The sequence below is a fragment of the Pipistrellus kuhlii genome, unplaced genomic scaffold (assembly GCF_014108245.1).
Source record: "Pipistrellus kuhlii isolate mPipKuh1 unplaced genomic scaffold, mPipKuh1.p scaffold_m20_p_2, whole genome shotgun sequence".
Taxonomy (NCBI): domain Eukaryota; kingdom Metazoa; phylum Chordata; class Mammalia; order Chiroptera; family Vespertilionidae; genus Pipistrellus; species Pipistrellus kuhlii.
The window spans coordinates 163,090,070-163,113,832 of NW_023425515.1; the positions used below are offsets into that span (position 1 = coordinate 163,090,070).

General features: G+C 34.6%; 1 protein-coding gene across 1 annotated transcript; it reads left to right on the forward strand.

Moving 5' to 3' along the window:
- The first annotated feature begins 677 nt into the window (after positions 1-677).
- On the forward strand, positions 678-16,409 carry CUNH1orf185 (chromosome unknown C1orf185 homolog). Its single transcript, XM_045583824.1, is given in 6 exon segments — positions 678-690; positions 3,228-3,333; positions 8,531-8,666; positions 14,589-14,625; positions 16,035-16,302; positions 16,304-16,409. Coding segments are annotated over 6 exon segments (666 nt in total).
- The last annotated feature ends 7,354 nt before the right edge of the window (positions 16,410-23,763 follow it).

The window sequence follows — 23,763 nt, forward strand, 5'->3', positions numbered from 1 at the left end:
ATAAGATAAGAAATACTTGAATCATGGGTATACAGTAGAAATTATAAAGTTATTGGGGCCTGCTTTTTTCTTTGGGGGAAATTGTAACTGCTGATTCAATTTAATGGATACATGTTCGTTTAGGTTTTCTATTACTTCTTGAGTCACTTTTTGTAAGTCATTTTTTAGGTATATATAATAATTTAGTATAAGTTTTGAGATATTAGTATAAATTTTCTTATTTTAATCTCTGCTATAACTATATTCATTCTTTTTAAAATATATATATTTTATTGATTTTTTACAGAGAGGAAGAGAAAGGGATAGAGCGTTAGAAACATCAATGAGAGAGAGTCAGCTGCCTCTTGCACAACCAAGGCACATGCCCTTGACCAGAATCGAACCCGGGATCCTTCAGTCCACAGGCCAATGCTCTATCCACTGAGCCAAACCGGTCTCGGCATGTCCATTCTTCATTTTTAATATTGTTTACTTATGCCTTCTTTTAATTTGGTTCAACTTAGTGGAGATTTGCCATTTTATTAGTCTTGACCACAAATCTTAATTTGCATTTCATTAATTTCTGTTCTTTAATTCCTTCCTCTATATCATTTGGGCTTATTTTGCTTGCTAGTCTTTATCAACTTATAAAGCTCATTCTTTTTCAGATTTCTTTTCTAATATATGTATTTAGGGTCATGGAAGTGTTCTGTAAGTTGATTGTGATGGTGATTGAAGACTCTTTGCATTTGTTAAAACTTATAAAACTGCAAACACATGCAAATTTACTGTTTGTGAATTTAAAATTTTTTAAAGTAAAAATCTTAGGTCGTAGTAGCTCTGAACATTGCTTCTCTGCTACTTTTCTATTCTCTCTTTTGGAACCGTATTAGCTTTATGTTTGTTACATACTCTTAATATTTTCCAAGTATTATAATTTATTTACCATATTTTTATTTCTGTATACAATTGAACAAATTTCTTCAAACTATTTTTATTTCATTAATTGCATTCAAGGAAGACTTTACTCCATCTTAACATTTTTGAATTTTTTATTTCCAAGATCCCTCCTTAGTCCATTTTTGGTCTTTTATTGATGGCTCAGGAATCTTTTCTCTAAAAGATTTTGGTAATATCTTCATTCACTGTGCCAGAGGGTGGTTTAGTCTTGTCTCAATGATTTTCTTTGCTGCTTTTAGCTAATTCCTGCTTCCAGATCTCACTCAGTGTCTAGCATGCCTGTGGTTTTAGCCTACACTTATTTCTCTGTTGCTTTTCTTCTTTTGTCCATAGATATCCTTATCTTATATTTGAGTACAACTAAACCTTGAAAAAAATTTTAAAATATGGGTTTTATCTATCTTGCTTTTATCATTTAATACTATCTAACATTTTATACCACTATGTCAGTAATCATCAGCTGGGAACAATTTTGCCTATGCCTCAGAGTGCATTTGTTAATATCTGGGAACATCTTTGCTACAATACACCAGGACCATCCCCACAACAAATTATCTTGTTCAAAAGATAATTAAATAATTAAAGGATGTTTTATTTTATTTTATTTTATTTTATTTTATTTTATTTTATAATATCACTAGAGGCCCAATGCACAAAATTTATGCAAGGGGCTTGGCCCTTACAGCCAGGGCAGCTTGTCTCAGCCCTCATCTGGAAGGTTGTTTGGCTGTCCGGTCTAACTAGCATATTATGCTTTTATTATTAGGTCTAGTAATAATTAATGTCGTTTTCTAATATTATTACTACAGATCATTTAATTGACTTCCTAATTTGGGGCATTTATAATAGAAGGCTTTTTTATGAATATAATTTTGATATATAGCCTTATATAACTTTCTTGGTACCATTAATTCTCAAATATAGACATATATGAACCCCAGGAAACTAAGATTTCTTAACCTGGAAATTAAGGAAAAAAACGAAGATTCTTGGAAGCTGGAAATTACATAGGAAGCAATTAAAATATGAGAGCAAAGACTTTATCATGTCATATCCCTAGTAGAACTTATAATATGCATACACATAAAGAGCTTCTGTTAGTTTTATATTTTTGAACCCTTTTATTCTCAAATAATACATTCCTAGGTTGTTTTAGGGCCCTTCAAGTTCTATACAGCCTTCTGTGAAAGTTTTCTATAATTCCTTTTTTGCTGAAGTAGGAGATTTCAGAATTTTAATGCATACTTGACCTATCTGACTATAATTACCTTTCTTTATTCCTATTTCTTTTGAATACATACTAGTATTAATTAAGATAATTGGTATAAAGATAATAATAATAATAAAAACAGAAAACAGAGGACTGGCTTTAATTTGCTACCTAACCTTAGTCAGTTACTTCTCTTACCTGGGCCTCAATTAAAAAAGAATTATATATATATATATATATATATATATATATATATATATATATATATATATATTTCAGAGAAGAAGGGAGAGGGAGAGAGAGATAGAAACATCAATGATAAGGGAGTATCACTGACCAGCTGCCTCCTGCATGCCTCCTACTGGGGATCAAGCCCACAACCCAGGAATGTGCCCTTGACCAGAGTTGAACCTGGACTCTTCAGTCCTCAGGCCGATGCTCTATCAACTGAGCCAAACCAGCTGGGACTACCTGGGCCTCAACTTTAATGAAGGAGTTATACCTATAAGTCCTATAAGCTTTTTCAATTATAAACTTTTGCTATGCTATTATTTTATATTGCTTTTATTTAGGGTTGGCTACGATATGTTACTGTTCATGAGATAAAGTATAGATAACATGTTTAAAAATTCCTAAGATCTTTATAAATTCCTTATACTTATTCTTTATTATCCTCATCTAACTTTGTGTTGTGATTAATAATCAAAATCTTTAGATGAAGTATCTTATTTTGGAAGACTGCAAAGAATGACGCCAGAAAAATAAAAATTCTCAGCTGGACAGGGAAGAGAGAAAACTAGATCAGAAAAAAAGGAGGTGACAGCCATACAAAAACAAATAAAACCGAAGTCTCCCATCCTGGCAGGGTCAGACAGAGTTGAGCACATTGGGCCCTAATCAGCATGATTAGGATCTTAAATTTTATGAGAATTGCACAGGAGCAGAATTCAGGTCTCCCAACTTCCTAGTTAATGTCTTAACACTACACTATATAGTATCATTTGAAATATATTATTAAATTTTACCTAGAGATTAAAGATACATGCGTGAAATATTCTTTTATAATTTATTTGTATAGGTTTTTCTAATCACTTAACCTATTTTCTGGCTGCTTCTGCTGTTGCTTTTGGAATTGGTTTCTTTGCTTTGGCATCAGCTTTGTGGTTCCTGATTTGCAAACGGAGGTAAGGTTTATCGGAATATTTTACTTCTTTTCCTTTTATAAATTCAATGAAAGAGTTTTTCAAATGGTATTAAGTTTAAATAACAAAAATAGTGTTGGTTCTGTAATTTGAGATTTGGTTATCGACCCTTTGATCGGGAGAGGAAAGTTTACATGTTCGAAGTAGCTTGAAGAGAGAAGTTTTAGTAGTATAATTGTCCAAATAGTATAATAGCAATCTTCATGCATTAAAAATTTAATAAATAATGAGATCTATTGTATTTTCTAGAAGACAAATGTTTGAATTATAGTTTAAGGCCAGAAATTTAAAATTGTTTTCATTACTAATAGGGGCTAAAAACATAACTGACAGGAAGACTCCCTTTCTTCAGAAGATACTTAAGAAAAGATACTTAAGAAAAGATTCTATAGTCTTTTCCCAGACACAGAAAAAAGGATACTTGACACCTCAGTTCCTTTTAACACCTAAAATTTGGTGTTTTCTTCTTTTATTGAATTTACTGGGTGATGCTGGTTAATAAAATTATATAGGTTTCAGGTGTACAATTCTGTAATACATCATCTGTGTATTGTATTCTGTGTTCACCACCTCGAGTCAAGTCTCCTTCCATCCCCATTTATGCCCCCTTTACCCTCTTCTACCTTTCCCCACCCTGCTTTCTCTCTGGCAATCACCATACTGTTCTCTGGGTCTATGAGCTGTTTGTGGGTTTTTTGTTGTTTGTTTGGTTGGTTTTGTTTAATCCCTCCAACTTTTTCACCCAACCTCCCAAACCCCTCCCCTCTGACAGGTGTCAGTCTGTTCTCTGTATCTATGAGTCTGTTTCTATTTTGTTTGTTAGTTTACATAAGTGAGATCACATGGTATTTGTCTTTCTCTGACTGGCTTATTTCACTTAGCATAATACTCTCCAGGTCCATCCATGCTTTTGCAAAGGGTAAGATTTCACTTTTTTAAAGGACTGAGTAGTATTCCATTATGTAAATGTGCCATACCTTTTTTATTCACTCACTTATTAATGAGCGCATAAGCTGTTTCCAAATCTTGGCTATTTTAAATAATGCTGCACATAGGGATACATACTTTTTTTTTCAAATTAGTGTTTCAGATTCTTTGGGTATATTCCCAGAAGTAGAATTGCTGGGTCATAAGGCAGTTCCATTTTTAATTTTGGGGGGGTAACTCTATATTGCTTTTCAAACTTTTTCATCTCATTGTACACATGAAGTAATTACTAAAATTCTGTGGCACACCAAAAAATGTATTTTTTGCCAATCTAACAAAAAATATGTATAATTTTGATTCATTCACACTAGACGGCTATTGCATTGACTGTTGTCATTTTTTTTTTTTTTTGACAATATAAGGGAAAATAGGTCAGTGTTCCTGACTGAATAGTCAGCTATCAGCATGTTTTAAAAAATCTTGCAGCACACCAATGTGATGCAGCATACTGGTTGAAAATCGCTGGACTAGTCAACAATAAAAAATTTAAATTGAAAAAAGAAAAATAAATAGCTGGGCTAGAATATGGAGGTTTCATTTTACTGTTTGTGCTATCAGGATTTAAGCAGGGGAATAACACATTACCATCATAATAATAACTAACATTGAGTGTTTACTACATACTAAGCATGTATGTGCTTTATATGTTATCTCATTTAGATTTCATAATAGTATTCTTATATTAAAGGTAATAATTTCACCTTTAATAGATGTTTAATAGATGAATTAAACACTTCATAAAGTTTGACATATAATTCACATACAAAAAAGTGCGTAGATTTTAAATGTATTACGATGAATTTCAACAAAATTTCCCATGAATCCCAGTCAAGATATGGAACTTTTCCATCACCCTGTAAAGTTCCCTCACAATCCTTTCCAGGTATTACTCCCTCCTTCTACCCAGAGGCAGTCATCATTCTAATTTTTATCATCATAGATTAATGTTGCCTATTCTTAAATTTCATGTAAATGAAATCATATGGACTTTATGCCTGCTTTTTTTCACTTAACATGTTTTTGAGGTTTATTTATGTTGCTGAATTTTATCTGCAGTTCATTCTTTTTATTGATGACTGGCATACCATTGTATGGATACATCTGAGTTTGTTTATTTATCTTCTGTCAATGGGCATTTGGGTCATTTCGAGCTTTTAGCTGTTAAGAATAAGGCTGCTGTGAACATTCTTGTATAAATATTTTTGTACACGTGCTTTCACTTCTGTTGGATAAATACCTGAATGGATCATGTGATTAACATTATAGGAACCTGCCAGTTTTTCAAAGTTGGTGTACACTCCAGCTGGCAATGTATGAAAGTTCTGACATATTTTTAAAAGATTTTTCTTGCCTGTGAAGCCTGAATTCTAATGGAGCAAGAGTGGGAGCAGAGAGACAAGTTAGGAGGCTTTGCATAGTCCAGGTGAGAGATGAGAGTGTCTTGACTAATAGGGAAGTAGAGGAGATGGGGAGAAGGAGTTGGATTTGGAATGTTTTGCAGGTTAAGTTAGAGGGCTTGATGAATTACATGAGGTAAAGAAAAATAAGTGAAATGGCCCAATTAATGCTAACACCTAGGTACTGTGAGCAACTGAGTATTTGTTCGTGCCACTTACTGGATAAGGAGATGATTAGAGGAGAGAGAGTAAGCTGAGGGAGTGGTTTTAAACTCGGAGTTGTATTTTGGATGTACTTTTGAAAGCCCATTAGGCATCCGGGTGGAAATTTTAAACAGACAGTTGGATTTGACAAATATGAATTTCATGAGAGAAGTCAGGACTAAAGATTTAGATTTTCTAAAGGCATAGAACTGGATGAGACTAACCAGAGAGTGGGGTGTGTGTGTGTGTGTGTGTGTGTGTGTGTGTGTGTGTGTTAATTGATTTGAGAGAGATGGGGAAAGAGGAGACAGGGAGAAAGAAAGAGATCTATCCATTTCAGTTACCACTACCCTATCCAAATGTTATCCTCCACATAGACTACTGCAGTAGGAGTTATAAGTGACCCCCTACTTTCACTATCATCCTTGTTTAATCTTTCCTCCATATTTAAGGCAGACATTGTCCAAATAAAAGTGACATCACCTTTGTACCCCATCCCCACTATATTATAAAAGGATTTACCATAACTTTTAGGATAAAGACAAAAACGACATGACTTTTACATCCCTACATGGTCTTCCCATGCATAGTCCCCAAATTTATCTTCCATTTTCTCTCTTGCTTTCTGTGCTTCTACTACAATGTTCTAATCTGGCCACTTGGACTTTGGCCTTGATATTCTCTCTGACTAGAATATCCTTACACCCACATCTCACCTCCTGCACCACACTATCTAATAATTACTCTCTTTTCTTCACATGTTCAATTCAACTACCCCTTCCTCAGAAAGCCTTCCCTGACCTTTCTAACCACAGGTAGCTTTCCTTGATAACACTTTCCATACTTGCAGTTTTTTGTGTGTGTGATTATTTTATTGTCTGTATTCCTTAGTAGGGTTTAAGTTCCATGAGAGCACTGACAGTTCTATAAGTGTAGTAACTGTTTATTTTCCTTTGCCACTATATATACAACTCCCAGCACAATGCCTGACACTTAGTAAGTACTCAATAACTCTTAAGTGAATTGAATTCAGTGACTGAATAAACCCTAATTGTTAATACCTCATTAAGTAATATATATATATACAGTAGATTCTAGAATTAATTTGGAAATTCTCTAGAATCTCTGAAAGAAGAAATGGCAATTAACATTACAGTATTATTAAATCATTGTATTTAGAATGACTGTTAGAAACTACATTCCCTTATGCATACCTGTCTTTGATCATCTGGGGTTTTATTTGCTGCCTTATTATTTTAAACCCTGTCTCAAAATTGTGGTTGTATGGATAAAGAGCACAGGTACTCTTCTTTTGTAAGTCATTAGTTTCAATTTAGTTTCCTTCCATTTACTTTTGTCAGAGACATTATTCAATGTAAAATTGACCATTGAGTTTTATTTCACTTAATTTCCTTTGTCATTAAAGGCAAATTTACGAAAAGACTAATTAACATTAAAATCAATCAATTATCTCACAACCAGGAAGAAGGATATAAAAAACTCATGGTTACATATGATTTCACTCATATATGGAAACTAAAGAACAAAATAAACAAACAAAATAGAAACAGACTCCTAGACACAGAGAACAGATTGACAGTTGACAGAGGGGAGGAGGTTTGGGGACTGGGTGAAAAAGGTGAAGGGATTAATACAAATTGGTCTCAGAGACATGAATTACAGCATAGGGAATATAAACAATAATATCTTAGTAACTGTGTATGGAGCAGGTGGGTACTTAAAATATTGGGGGGGGGGGGCCACTCTGTGAAGTACATGATTTTCTAACCACTATATTGCACATCTGTGACCAATCAGAATAACAGAATAATATTGAACATAAAGTGTAATTTAAAATGTCTTAAAATTTCTTTATTGATTAAGGTGTCACATATTTGTTCTCATCCCCCCTATTCTCATCCTCCACCCCTCCCCACGCATGCTCCCACCCCCTTGTTGTCCTTAACCACTGATTAGGCTCATATGTATGCACACAAGTCCTTTGGCTGATCTCTCCCTTTTATCCCCACCCTCCCCTACACTCCCTTGGAGGTCTGACAGTCTGATCCATGCCTCCTTGTCTCTGGGTCTGTTCTTGTTCATCAGTCTATGTTGTTCATCATTTCCACCAGATGAATGAGATCATGTCCTATTGGAAATACACTTATAAGAATCAAAAATGAAACAAACAATAATGGTTATGCTGAAAGGCAAATGAATCAGTCTGTAGTGAATTTCTTTCTGGGACAACAGTTTTTTGGAAACCCAATTGAAAATTTTTTTTAATTTAGAAAAATTAATGGTTGATCTTCAAACTATAAATATTAACCCTACATAAGAAGGACTTTAATTTACATTCTAAGAATAAAATAGTTACAGTGAAATCAGTAACATCAGGAAGGAATATATAAATTGATTTTTGCTTTAAAAAATATTTAGTAATATATTTATTCTGAATTTTAAACACTTAAAATTGGAAACAAAATTTTAACTGGTTTATAATATTTAACTGGTTTATAAAATTTAACTGGTTTATAAAATTAATATTTAAATTAATTTTAAATAACAGTCTCTATAAAATATTTTTTCAGAGAAATACTTCAAAACTCCCAATTTAAAGCAACTGATAAGAGATGCAGCCAAAGACCATCAGAGGTGGAGAGTAAAGCAGATTCTCAGTGTGTTTTTATTTCTCGAAATTTTCATACTGGAATATTCCAATTACAGGTAGAGTGCAATGTTTTCAAATAATTTTTTTGATACCATGTCATTAGCATTGTTGTCTTTCAGTTTTGAAAGGGTAGCTACAGTTATTTTTCAGTCTGAGAAACAATAACATGAGCTAAATTTAAATACTCAAACTAGTTGGCGTTTACATCATAGGACACTGAAAAACTAAATGAAAATGTCTTCTTGCATAGCTGTTACCCTACATCTCTATATTGTGATTGTTACAGGGTGAAGAATAACTTCTAAGAAAAACAAAGCAAAATTGCCAGGCCTATCAGAGGAAAGAGATTTGGAGATAAGAGGATACTCAGATAACCAGATAATCTAACAGAACCAACTAATTAAAATTAAGAATTTATTAAGCCTTCGTTATATTAGAAGCTCTGCACCCCCTCCCCCCACTACATTGAGGATAGTAAGGCGAACTCTACATTCAAGGTGCTAGCTAGTTAGAACAAGTGTGAAAGGCAGATGCATAATTAACTTTTTTTAAATGTAAATGTCAAAAAAGTGTGATGTAAAACAAGGGAAAGTAGAAACTTAAAACTGTGATGTAGATAAACAAAACAAATACTTTAGAGGTTTTATAACATTAATGGTAAAATAGCAACAAAATGATAAGATGTCAAAGTTTCATATACATCTTGAATATTGAACTCAAGTCGAACTTAATGGCTATTTATTTGTTTAACAAACATTTTTTGAGTGCCTTAAATATGGCAACACTGGTTTTGGCACTTCATCTACATAAACAAATAAGACATGAGTCCAGACCTAGATGATCCCAAAGTTAGTAGAGATGAAAATCATATAAAGGAAAAATTAGAACATAAGGCGATAAGAGCCACAAAATTGAAGAAATGCAGACAAGGGAGCATAAAATAAGAAAGCCTTCACAGAGAAGACATTTAGCTGGGTTTGAAGTGAACAGAAGTTTTCCAAGAGGAAAGAAAACAAAGGGCAATATGTTCAAAGGCTTGTAGCTATGTAAGGCAGAATGTTTGAAAAAATTTGGTAACATTTGGAGCCTAGGGTTTATAGAAGGCTGTGGTGGGAAAAGATCATTGTGAGGAGCCTTATTTGCAGTTTACGGATTTGGAGTTTACTACACGTTCTACAAATCCAATATAGGCATTATGGGGTTATGGTCAAGAGCATAGATTGAAGAGGTTACAATCGTTGCTCTCCGACGACTAGCTGTGTAGTTGTAGGCAAGTTACTTAACTTTTCTGTGCCTCAGTTTCCTCACCTGAAAAATGAGGATGATTTCATCTCCATAGAATTGTTATGGAAATTAAATGAATTAATATATAAAAAGCGCTCAGATGCCGAAACCGGTTCGGCTCAGTGGATAGAGCGTCAGCCTGTGAACGGAAAGGTCCCAAGTTCGATTCCGGTCAAGGGCATGTACCTTGGTTGGGGGCACATCCTCAGCAGGATGTGTGCAGGAGGCAGCTGGTCAATGTTTCTCTCTCATCGATTTTTCTATCCCTCTCCCTTCCTCTCTGTAAAAAATCAATAATATAAATATATTTTTTAAAAAAGCGCTCAGAATAGTCCCCGGCCACATAGTGAGCACCATACATGTATACCATTATTATGATGGGAGGGGTTTAAGCAGGCAGGTTTAATGATCAAATTAATTCTAAAGTTATTAAAGAAAGCTCTGACTTTCAAATGAAGGATAGTTTGAAATAGAGATAGCATTGCAGAAAAAACTGTTTCTATGCTATGTTGAAATAAAGTTTAAAAGCAAAAAAATTGTTTCTATGTACGTATTTAATATTAATTGAATTTACTGAGACTCATCATATGCTAGGAATTCTGCTAGGTACTATTGATATAATGGTGTCATCAGATCTAATGGTGGATACATACAAAAAAACAATTGAAAAATGTCTTGAGTGCTATAATGAAAGAAGTACATATATAGAGGTACTAAATTTTAATTAGGTTGTTTATTGTTCATTCAGCAAATACATAATAAGTGCTTATATGTCAGGCGCTATTCTAGGCAACTGGAAATTTAGTAGTGAACAAGGAGAGACAAGAGTCCCTGCTCTCATGAGATTTATAGAGTGGGAGAGATAAGTCATATATAAGTAAACACAAATTTGGGGCTCTGGTAGTCAGTGAAAGGAACCTAATTCAGAATGAAAAATATAGTAAAACATAGTATAGATAGTGTTTTCCTCAGCCACAATCAGTTTCAGTATATAAAAGACTCTTTCCCATATAGTCACTCATTTTCTCATCTCTGTTTCTGCCAGTGTGTTGGACTGTTTCTTTCCTCCAACAACAGACAAGCAAGAGGATAAAAATTATTACTTTGTTGTTGTTAATCCTCACTCATGGATATTTTCTCCATTTATTTTTTAGAGAGTGGAAGGGAGGGGGAGAGACAGAGAGAAACATCGATGTGAAGAAGACATATCAATTAATTGCCTCCTTGCATGAGTCCCGACCAGAGCCAGGGATCGAGCCTGCAATGGAGGTATATGCCCTTGACTGGAATCAAACCCAGGACCTCCAATCACTGAGCCAAATTGGCTAGGGTGAAAATTATTTTTTAAATGTGGCTTAATTAATATAGAACTACAGCTTGATTTCTAAAAGAGCTCTTATTGTAAAATACAACATACATACTAAGGAATATACAAACACAGTTTAAAGACTAATAAATGGAATTTTTATACCCACCACTCAGACTAAGAAATAGAACATTACCAGTACCTTTGATGTGTCCGGAGTCTTTACCTCTTACATCCCACACTCCCACCCTTCACTGAAGGACCCACTGTTCTACAATCGCAATTAACTATGTCCTTGCCTTTTTTACAGTTTTACCACGAATGTTATAGATTCTTGAACAATATTTTATTAAATTTTATATGTATTAAAATTTTTTGTGCAATATTACTCATTCAAGTTGGCACATATACCTATAGTTCATTATTTTTATTGTTATATGGCATTCCATTTATAAATATATCAAATTTTATGTTATGGATATTTGGGGGGGTTTGCTTGCTTGTAAGGAAATGTTTATGGGGGATATATCTAACAGTAGAATAGCTGGCTTATGGCTTATGTGCATGTTCAATATTATTAGATAATTACAAATTGTTTTCCAAAGTAGCTGTATTAATATGCATTACAGGCATGAATAAGCGATAGGATTGCTCCACATCTTCAAACAAAAATTGATATTTTTAGGCTCCTAAATTTTTGACAATCTGATGACTGTGTAATAGCATCTCAATACAGCTTTTATTTTTCAAGCAGTTTTAGATGCAGAGCAAAATTGAGCAGAAAGTACAGATTTCCCAGATACCCCTTACCCCACATCCTCACCCACTATCAACATCCAGGATTTGTTACAATTAATGAACTTGTGCTGACATCTTTATCACTCAAAGTCCATAGTTTACATTAGAATTCATCCTTGGTGTTACACACTCTATGGGTTTTGGGAAAATCATATATGTAGTCAAAAGAATATATATAGTAGAAGAGAGAAAAAATGGGAGAAGGGAAGTGAGGAGAGAGCCATCCTCTATCGGAGTATCATATAGGATAGTTTCATTGCCCTAAAAATCCTGTTGTTCTTTGCCTGTTCATTCCTCCCTCACCTCTAACCCCTGCAAACACTGATCATTTTACTGTTTCCATAGTTTTGCCTTATTCAGAATGCCATGTAGTTGGAATCATATAGTGTAGCCCTTATAGATTGGCTTCTTTGACTTAGTAATATGCATTTAAGGTTTTCCCTGACTTTTCGAGAATTGATAAGTTTAGCACTGAATACTATTCCATTGTATAAGAAATGTCTTTGGATATAATTCTGTCATTTTATATGTATGGATTTATGTAACAATTTTTTTAAATATTTGATTTTAAAAATATTTTCTCTCATTCAGTGGCTTGTCTTTTCATTCTTTTCACAGGGAATTTTGCAAAGTATAAGTTTTTAATTTGGAAGTCCAATTTATTCATTTTTTCCCTCTTTGGATTATGCTTTTAGTGTCATGTCCAACAAGGATTTCCTTCTATGTTCTCTATATAGTTTTGTTTTCTATATAGCAGCTTTGTTGAGATATAATTTACATACCATACAATTTGCCTCATTTAGAGTGTATAATTCAGTGATTTTAGATATTCACAGAGTTGTAGAGCCATCTTCACAATCAATTTAGAACACTTTCATCACCTCAAAAAGAAATTCCATACCCTTAGCAATCACTGCTCCCAACTGTCCTAGGCCTAGGCAACCATTAATGTACTTTCTGTATCTATAGATTTGCTTGTTCTGGACAATTCTTATAGATAAAAGCGTACAGAGTTTTTTGTATCTGACTCTTTCATTTTGCATAATTTTTTCAAAGTTCATTCTTATTATTGCATATATCAATGCGTCATTCTTTTTCATAGCTGAGTAATATTTCTTTTTTATAAGCTTTTATTGAATAATATTTCATTTTATAGACATACCTCATTTTGTTTATCCATTTATCAGCTGAAGAACATTTGGGTTGTTTATACTTTTTGACTATCTATATATATAAAAGTCTAAGGGACTGTTCGACCATTCGACCGGTCACTATGACATGCACTGACCACCAAAGGACAGACACTCAATGCTGGAGCTGCCGAGCTGCAGTGACTTGGCAGCAGTGGTTCTCAGGTGATGTACCCTGAAAACAGAGAGGAGGGCCGGACCTAGGCAGCTGGAGGGCTGAGGGGACTGGAGGACTCCGGAGGCAGGGCTCAGGGAGGGCTCAGCAATGCCTTGCGCCTGCCACCCTGCCAAGGAGGAGGGGACTAGGCACCGCTGTAGGCGCTGCCATCTTTGAGGGCATGGCCATCAGCATATTCCCTCTTTATTAGATAGGAATAATATATTTATATCCTAAGCAAGCCCACTGTGGGGGAGGGGAACACAGGACCATGCAGATCAGCACAAACACTGCTTCCCCAGAATACAAAAGACAATATCTCTTTCCTTTTGAAACTTCGTCTGCTCCATCCCAAACACCATGGGCACTAGCATTGTTTTTCTAGTGGCCGAAGGATAACCCGAATCAGAAACAGTTGCAGTGTACGTTACAGTGCATATTCCCAGAGAACATATTTCAGTAGGATCTGATATACCCAAGAGTCATCATTTTGAAAATGATGATTCTATGTCCTGAAGTTTGAGAACTACTACATCACACTTCCCACAACACATCTGGAATGTATTGTTTCATCAAATGTTTTATTTGCTTTACAAGAATAGTTGTATTTTTATAAAAGCCTTCAGCCAGAATTCACTTTGTTGTTGTTATTATTAGTTAATGAAATGAGTAAGTCTAGGAATTCTAATTACTTTGTTAGCTCTCTCTAACTCTAACCAAGGGACTCCAAGTGAGGATGGAGAGAAGTAATCCTGTTTAACTCTATTTCACCCTTTGAATCCCAATCTTGAAGACTGCCTTCATGAACCAGTCCAGATTCTTTCCAGATGAACTCAACACTTTTTCTTTTCTGTCAATAAATTTTGGTGAAATAAATTCTTATCATGGAAGAAAAAATTATTCCATCAAAAATTTTTTAGAATAGCCAGAACCAGTTTGGCTCAGTAGATAAAGCATCAGTCTGCAGACTGAAGGGTCCCAGGTTCAATTCCAGTCAAGGGCATGTACATTGGTTGCGGGAACATCCCTGGTAGGGGGTGTGCAGGAGGCAGCTGGTTGATGTTTCTCTCTCATCGATGTTTCTAACTATCTCTCTCCCTTCCTCTCTGTAAAAAATCAATAGAATATATATATTTTTAAAATTTTGTTAGAATATATTATTATTAAGTATGTAAGTCAAATATATTAAAGAAATTATTTTAAAACAATTCAGTTTTTAAATACAAATAACTTTTTTATATAGGAGGAGCAAAGAAAAAAGGAAACAGAACATATAAAAGGTACTTGTTCTCAACAATTTATTAGAAGAAATTATAATCAACGTAGAGCAAATCACATCTTAAAAAATCAAGAGGCTATCCTAAATGTTATCTAAATATTTTTTAAAACTATGAAAATTCAAGAAAACTTTAATTTATTAGCATGTGAATGAGCATATATCTTTTAGAAAACAAAACTTGCAATATTATATCTTAAATTAAAATATGAAATTTTAATTTTTGTTCCTTATTTATACCAAAAGGTATCATAGTCATTGCCATGTAGTGATGCCAGAGGGTCAAAAGACCTGAATGTTTTATAACCCTTTAAATAGTAACATATTATGTGTAGTATCTCAAAACATCATCCTTCTACATAATTTTAGAAATACTAAGTATAAAATGTAACAAGGTATTTAAAATAGCTTTAAAATTATTATGCATTAATATCAAAAGTTAATATGTAAAATATAGTATAGGATATTGTATACCTGTGACCTTTTCTAAAACAACATTTTTTAATACCAACTTTCAGCATAAATAACGTAATAGGAGAAGCATGAGATTAGAGTAACAAAAACCTAGATTGAAGTCCATTTTGCATCTGATCTGTGGTGAGTTGTTTCTCGAATTCCCAGTCTTCTCTTGTAAAATGGTACAAGTAATAAGTATCTTAAAGAGTTACTAATAGGATAAATGAAATATGGAAATCTATCGAACTGCTTTGTAATTATAAGACACTATCATAGTGACTATAGGAATATTAGTTGTTACTTTTATTGGTATAAAACCAACTCATAGGCCCTTTCCACTGTGGACCAAACATTTTGTCATCTGCCTACTCAAGGAGGCATGTATTTTTTTTTAATAGGGCAATATTTAGCTATAAATAGTTAAGGAACTATGTCTTTTCTAATTTTAAGGGATCTTCCAGAACTGATTTATCTACCCGGTTTAAGAATCTTCTTCTGTTTATAGTTTGATTTTATTTAGAATAGACTTTTCTACTCTTGATTATCAAAAAAATATTGCTAATTCCTAATTACACATTAAACATTGTACATATGAAGATAGCAACTCAGAATTTTCACTATATCATCATCCTGTCCATTATAACCCTAAAAAGATTCTTTTTTAAATCCTCACCCGAAGATATGTTTACTGAGCTTTAGTGAGGGTAAGGAAGAGAGAGAGAAAGATTGATCAGTTGCCTCCCAAATGGGCCTCAATGGGATAGAACCCACAACCTAGGTATGTGCCCAGACTGGGAATCAAACCTGCAACCTTTCGGTGTACAGGGCGATGCTCCAACCCACTGAGCCACACCAACCAGGGCAAGATTCTAATTTTTAATAGAAACATTGCCCTTGTAACTAAGATTTGGCTCGTGAACATGTAATATTCATAGTAAATCTAATTTTCTTTTACAGAAAGTAAAGATCACTCTAAAGATGAATACTGCCTTACAACAAAAAAGATCATTTATGACCCTACAGAGACTGGCTCAACAACAAATAGCAGCAATGCATCCTTAAGCTTATCCTCTGATTCTTATTACAGCGAAAGTATAGAAGCAGCCGAGGACTGGTATTCTGATGATTCTCTAGTGAACAGGAGCTCTGCAATCTCTTTTCTGGAGGAAGCGCTAATGGAAAAAGGATTTCCATACCCGTCAACGATTCCATTAGAAGAAGTTACTGAATATGACACTTTATGATGATAAGAAATATGACAGCCTTAAGAAAATATTTTCAGGAAGAAACATGGAGGTTGAAATATAAAACCTTCAACATAATATTGAATGACTTTCCTTTTGAAACTTCATATACACTAAAATCAGTAGAGTTAAAACTGAATCACTAGCTTCTGAGTCTCTTAACATGCCCATGCTAATATTGCTTTTCTTTTTCTTTACCATAGAGTGGTCTTATTTCCCTTGCCGATTCTTATTCCTAAGAACAAAATTACAGGAAGAACTAGAGTGATTTCATGAATATTAAGCTCAACTCCTTGTATCTCATGAAAGGACATAATAAATAGTACAAAATAATGCATTTCATAATACAGGAGGAATACTTAAGAAATCTTCAGGTCAGATATTTTTTAATTGATTTTTAGAGAGAGGAAGAGTGAGGGAAAGAGAGAGAGAGAGAGAGAGAGAGAGAGAGAGAGAGAGAGAGAGAGAGAGAGAGAGAAATATCAACCATCTGCCTCCTGCATGTCTCCCACCAGGGACTGAGCCTTCAACATGGGCATGTGCCCTGACCCGGCATACAACTGGCAAGCTTTGGTGCCCAGGATGAAGCCAACCAACTGACCCACACTGGTCAAGGCAATGTATATATGAAATATATTTTTATTTATTTCAGAGAAGAAAGGTGAGAGAGATATAGAAACATCAATGATGAAAGAGACTCATGCCCTGCACTGGGGATCAAGCCCGCAACCTGGGCATGTGCCCTGACCAGGAATAGAACTGTGACCTCCTGGTTCATAGGTCGACACTCAACCATGAGTTACACCAGCTGGGAGTGGTATATTTTTTTAATAAAACATTCACAGCATCTCATTATACTTTTTACATTTTCAATTTACTTTCAATGCGGTGGAGCTGGGTGGAATATCTCCCTCTCTTTTCCAGATTTTAAATACCTAAACCACCTACCATTCAAATATTAATATGTCATAATGCTGGCAAGTAATATAATTTTACTCCTCTAAGGGAAACTGGAACAATCTGAAGAATCCATAAAATAATTTTCTTTCCCTTGTCCTGTATCTGTTTCTGAGTGGCTCCTCACCGCAGCCGATCAATGATTCTCATTATTGATGTTTCTCTCTCCTTTTCCTCCTTCTCTGAAATAAATAAAAATATTTTTTAAAAGAAGGAAAATGGGAGCAGATATGTTCATAGGCACCTTGCTCAAGCTAGATAAATCAGAGTTAACCCCTAGTTTGAGAGACCCTTAGCCAGATTTCTATTTATGGTTTTCCGGTATTTCTGACACCTACTATATAATTAATCATTTTTCCCTTTCTTCTAAATACTCTCCACGTAATTAGTTCCTTTTTCTTTTTTTTCTTTCTCTTGGGAAAAACAATTAATTAACAAAATGTAATATTACCTTCTGTGTTTAACTTACTTATGACTAGACCTGTGCATATCTTCCCAAGAGATAAATCATATCTAATAAATGGAGAGAAACTTGTCTATATTACTGAAAGTCTCATAACTATCTCCCTACTTTATTTTCCTTGCTTTTGAACATTCATTTACTGAACAGGGTAATATTTTGAAACATAAATCAGATTACCAGAATTCCCTTCTCAAAATCTTCCAATGTCTTTCTATTGTACTAAAATCTTAAACTCCTTACTGTCTCCTCTACAGCTTTATATGTTGCAATTCTTTCCTGCCTGATAGACTTCATTTCAAATCACCTCCCTGTAGCTCAGTACATTCCAACCACCTGGCTGTTCTGTTTTTTTGTGTGTGTGTTTTTTTTTTAACATACCGCACTTATTTCCGCCTTAGGCTTTTGTACTTACTGTTCCCTTTGCTATAATCATCTGCTTCTAGAGTCTGCATGGCTGGCTCCTAAATATTATTCCAATTTCATTTTAAATATTACTTTTTTAGACGGGCCTTACTTGACCTGCAGAATAGGATCCCAGAAGAAAACAAAAAACAATAAAACGAAAACAACCCAGTACACTACTAGAGATATCAGTATGTATATGTGTGTATTATATGTGTGTATTTACTTACTTACACTGATACCTATAGTACTATATACCTGTACTATGTATGTTCATACCACAAATGTTAACACTGATAATCCAGGGGCAAAAGCACAATTAATGCCCAGATCTCTGTTTCTAGAAACTATTCCCCACTCAAAGGAAACAACATTCCTTGAAGAAATGGCTAATTTTAGGGCTATGGCAAGGAAAGTACAAAGTGAACCTGGAACATTTGCCTGTACTTGAAGTAAGCAAGTGCTCCTAAATTGATGGGACCATGCCAAAGGGACACCTGAGCTAACTTGAAGAACTTCTTCTGGTCAAATTAGAGAAAATTTGGGATAAAGGTTAACAGTAGATTGTAACATGTTACTTAAAAAGAGATCCATGAGTTAGCCATACTGACAAAGCTTTTAAAATATAAAGAGGATAAGCACATCTCCAGTGGGAGGTGTGCAGGAGGCAGCTGGTCGATGTGTCTTTCTCATCGATGTTTCTAACTCTCTTCCTCTCTGTAAAAAATCAATAAAACATATTTTAAAAAATGAAAATTCTACATCAGTTTATAATCTTTTGAATTATCTAATGTTATGTTCCTTAGGATAGTTGAGACATCCATAGCTGGGCTTCATAAGAAGTGTGTGTCTACTTTAATAAAAGAAAGGAATAAAAACTGCCACAATAATTTTCTATTTTGAATACTAGCACTTAAAAAAAATCTAATCATGCTTTTTTTCTTTATTCAGCAACTTTTCAGAGAAATTTTGCAATTTTTCAAAAGGTAAAAAATAGTATGTTGGATGAAAGGTTTGAAATTATGTATTAATGTCAAGTTTTCAGAACCATTGGCAAAAAAACTGCTGAAGGGAAAACAATAACCTCAAACACTGAGACAGCTCAGCTACTGGGGACTTTTGTAGATCCTTATTGACCCAGAAAGTTGGTCACTGTCCCCAGTCACAAAGACTGAAGGACATGCCTTTTTCATCTTGGCATTCTTTTTTGCCTCACTCGAGAACTTCCAGAACTATCCCTGCTCTGTATTTGGGAAGGTGAGGAGGACAGGAGTTTGGCAGGGGCTTGGGAGTAGGACTTGGTGACACTGTTCTACTTTTCCTGATAAAATGCTGCAGTGAGGATGTTCCTGGAGAGGGAGACAAAAAGTTCCCCTTCTCAAACAATGAGAAATGCAGGTGTAGCAAATGTGTTTATAGGTGACTGCAGAGCTCTTTTCCCCTTTTCTGAAAGTACCCCCCACCCCAGGTTCAGCCCTGGCAGTAGGGGTTAGGTGACCATGACTGTTCTAGGCCACCTCCTCCTTAACATTTTTTTGACTACAGCAGAATAGATCAGAGTTCACACCTGGTCCAAGTTGAGTCAACTTCTTTTTGTCTTAGAAGAAATTTCAAATTAGTATTCAAAGGTGATGGGATTCAACCAGGGAAACCAGAGTCTGAATGTATTCTAGAATTGGAAGTTGCTATTTTTGTGTGTGTGTGTTTTTTTAAGATGTCTGTGTCAGGGTGAGGGCAAGTCAGGGCCATTTAAGGCCAGGCATTCTAAATTTGAATTCTACCTTTGCCACTTGGGTGATATGAAATATTGGCACATTTATCTTCTCCAAAGTTAAAATTCCAAGCAAAAAAGATGGAGTTAAAGAATACTTACCTTGCAGCACTGTGTGAGAATTAAATGAGGTAAAGTATGTAAAATTATTATAGTCAGTTGTGGGCAATATTTTTGTAATAAAATGAATAAGATAGAAAATATCATACTGTATGAGACATAGCAACAATTAGTATTATTCTGGGAACATTTTGTTTCAGATATATATGTATACTAGAGGCTCCGTGCACAGAATTCCTGCATCGGTAGGGTCCCTATGCCTGGCCAGTGATCAGGGCTCATCTGGCTTTGCCAGGGCCTTCCTTCATTCCACATCACCCTTGGTGGTCAGTGCATGTCATAGTGAGCAATTAGTCTCCCAGGAGAACTCCCACAGGGACAATTTGCATATTAGGCTTATATAGATATAGATATAGATATAGATAGATATAGATATAGATATAGATATAGATATAGATATAGATATAGACATAGACATAGACATAGACATAGACATAGACATAGACATATTAATAGATAAAAATGTGTCAACTGGATTATACTGTAAAATGTATTTCTTACTGTATGTTTTGGGGTGATTGTTTTTTCTGTTTCAAACCTGTGTTGCTCAATATATGTTCCAGAAGTATCTAGATTAGAATCATCTGGTACCAGCTAAAAATACAGATTCTTGAACTCCACTGTCCAGAATCAGAATTTCTGAGGGTAGAGACTAGTAATCTACATTTTAGCTATTTCCCCAGATAAATCTCACCCCCACACACTAAAACCTGAGAACTAGTGCCTTAAGCCTACAAAAATTATCCAAACATTAGCTATTATTATATAATTAAACTAATTTCTTCATTCAAACACTATTTATAGAACACAACTCTACTAGGAGCTCTGTGAAGAGCAAAGAAGAGGGGGTAGTTCATCTGTTTGGGTAATGTAGCATCTATAGTATTCTGGTATTTTGTTGCTCTGATATGTTTTCTTACACTTGACTTTTAGTTACAAAAGACAACTAACTCTAAGGCAGGAATTGCCTTTGTAAACTTTATACCTCAAAGAATTTACAAAGCTTCCTAAGGTATTGCTCTCCTCAGCTCTCAGAAAGTTGAATTATGAATTACTTCTAAAAGTGTGCCATTTTTAGAAACACTAGTGAAGGCACCAGATGGTTAAATTTTTGTAATTAATAGTCAAATGTAGATTACTGTTCAAAATGTGGTCCACAGACCAGAAGCACAGGCACCATCTGGAAGATTGTTAGAAATGCAGAATCACAAGCCCATCTCAGACTATGTTAATGTTTGAGAAGCACTGTACTAAAGAAAACATGTAATCAGTTACCTAACTTCAGTGCTTTATAAGTATTGCTTATTGACTATAAAGTCATATGATCATTGTAGAAATTTTTTTAAAACTGGGGCAATTCACCCTTAATATAAAATGTATTCATAATCCCATCCCTTTTCTTCAAAAATATTAAAATATATATATTTTTAAAAATTGGAATCATACCATATAGAGGATTCACATCTTTCTCTTTTCATTTAATTTATCAAGAGTATTTCCAACAGTTATTTATTTTAAAAAATAAAGTGGTACCTAGTTAAGATTTCCTTAGTATGGAAAAGATAAAATGATGAATGAAGGCAGACCATAAATGTGATATCCAATTCTAAAATATCAGAGTTAACAAAATGGATACAGGATTTAAACATAAGACGGGAAACCGTAAAAATACTAGAGGCATCCACAGGAAGCAAAATCTCAGACATATGCCAAAAGAACTTCTTCACTGATACTGCTCCTAGGGCAATGGAAGCTAAAGAGAAAATAAACAAATGGGACTACATCAAAATAAAAAGCTTTTCTACAGCAAAAGAAACCATCAACAAAACAACAAGAAAGCCCACTGTATGGGAGAACATATTTGCAAATGTTATCACTGATAAAAGTTTAATCTCCAACATCTACAGACAGCTTATACAACTAAATAAAAGGAAAATGAATGATCCAATTAAAAAATGGGCAATGGACCTAAATAGAATATTTTCAAAAGAAGACAGAAGGAAGGCCAAGAGGCACATGAAAACATGCTCAAAGTCACTAATTATCCGAGAGATGCAAATCAAAACAACAATGCAGTACCATCTCACACCTGTCAGAATGGCCAACATCAACAAATCAACAAATGACAAGTGTTGGCGAGGTTGCTGAGAAAAAGGAACCCTCATGCACTGCTGGTGGGAAGGCAGACTGGTGCAACCACTGTGGAGAACAGTGTGGAGTTTCCTCAAAAAAACTGAAAATGGAACTCCCATTTGACCCAGTAATCCCACTCCTAGGAATATATCCCAAGAAGCTAGAAACACCAATCAGAAAGGATATATGCACCCCTATGTTCATAGCAGCACAATCTACAATAGCCAGAATTTGGAAACAGCCTAGGTGCCCATCAGCAGATGATTGGATTAAAAAACTATGGTACATCTACACAATGGAATACTATGCTGCCATAAAAAGAAGGAATTCTCATCATTTGCAGCAACCTGGATGGAATTGGAGAACATCATGCTGAGTGAAATATGCCAATCAATGAAAGAGAAACACCACATGACCTCACTCTTTTATGGATAATAACGAACATTATAAACTGATGAACCAAAAGATAGATATAGAGACAGTAAAGCAACAAGCAGACTGTCAAATTATAGCAGGGAGGGTAGGGAGATCTGGGGGAGATAATAGATCAACCGAAGGACTTGTATACATGCATATAAGTACAGCCAATGGACATAAAACTCTGAGGAGAGAGGGTATGTATAGGAGTGGGGAGCAATGTTAAAATATGTACACAGATAATAATTTAATTTAAAAAATTAAAAAAAGAGAGATCAACCAAAGGACTTGTATACATGCATATAAGTACAACCAATGGACACAAAACTCTGGGGAGAGTGGGTATGTATTGGGGGGGGGCAATGGTAAAATATGTACACAGATAATAATTTAATAAAAAATAAAATTTTAAAAAAATAAATAAAATATCAGTTAAAAGGGGACTTAGATGTTATTTTGTTTAATCTTTTTAAGTATAGTTAGAGAAATTTACACACAGGTAGAAAAAGTGTTTCACTGAAGGTAGTTTGCTTAGGTAAACAAATGCACTGATTGAACTATTATTGTGCATCACGGCCTGCAACAGGGTCACCAACTGTCCAGTTGCCTGGAACCATGGGGTCTCAGAGATGTGGGACTTTCACTGCAAAACTGGAACAGTCCAGGCAAACCTAGACGGGTGAGCACCCTATTGTTAAGCTTTAAAGATAGAACAATTTATATCTGGCCTCTGCTCTCAAGTTGGAGAGACGCCTTTGTGACCAGATCATTACAATATGATGTGATTAAATACCAGAAGAGCACGCAAACTGAATGAGGTGAGACTTCTGGGATCCTGAAAGCTATGGAAAAAAAGAAGGAATTTAAGCCAGAGTTAGGAATGGGTCAGTTTAGAAAGAATTCTCGTCTGAAGGATCACTACAATAAATTACTGAGAATTTACTGTGCCTAGCACTATGCTATTTATTATCTCATTTAATCTTCACAACTACAGAAGTTTAGATTTGTCATACGAGTGATGAAAATGCCATTGGAGGGTTTTAAGCAAAGATTAATACAATTGTGTACTTTAAATATAAAATATTACTCAGGCGGTATGTAAAGTGCTTTTGAAAAATCCACTACATATGTGCTATTTTGAAATACTTTTAACTTAACTTCATCACCAAGGCCAGTTTC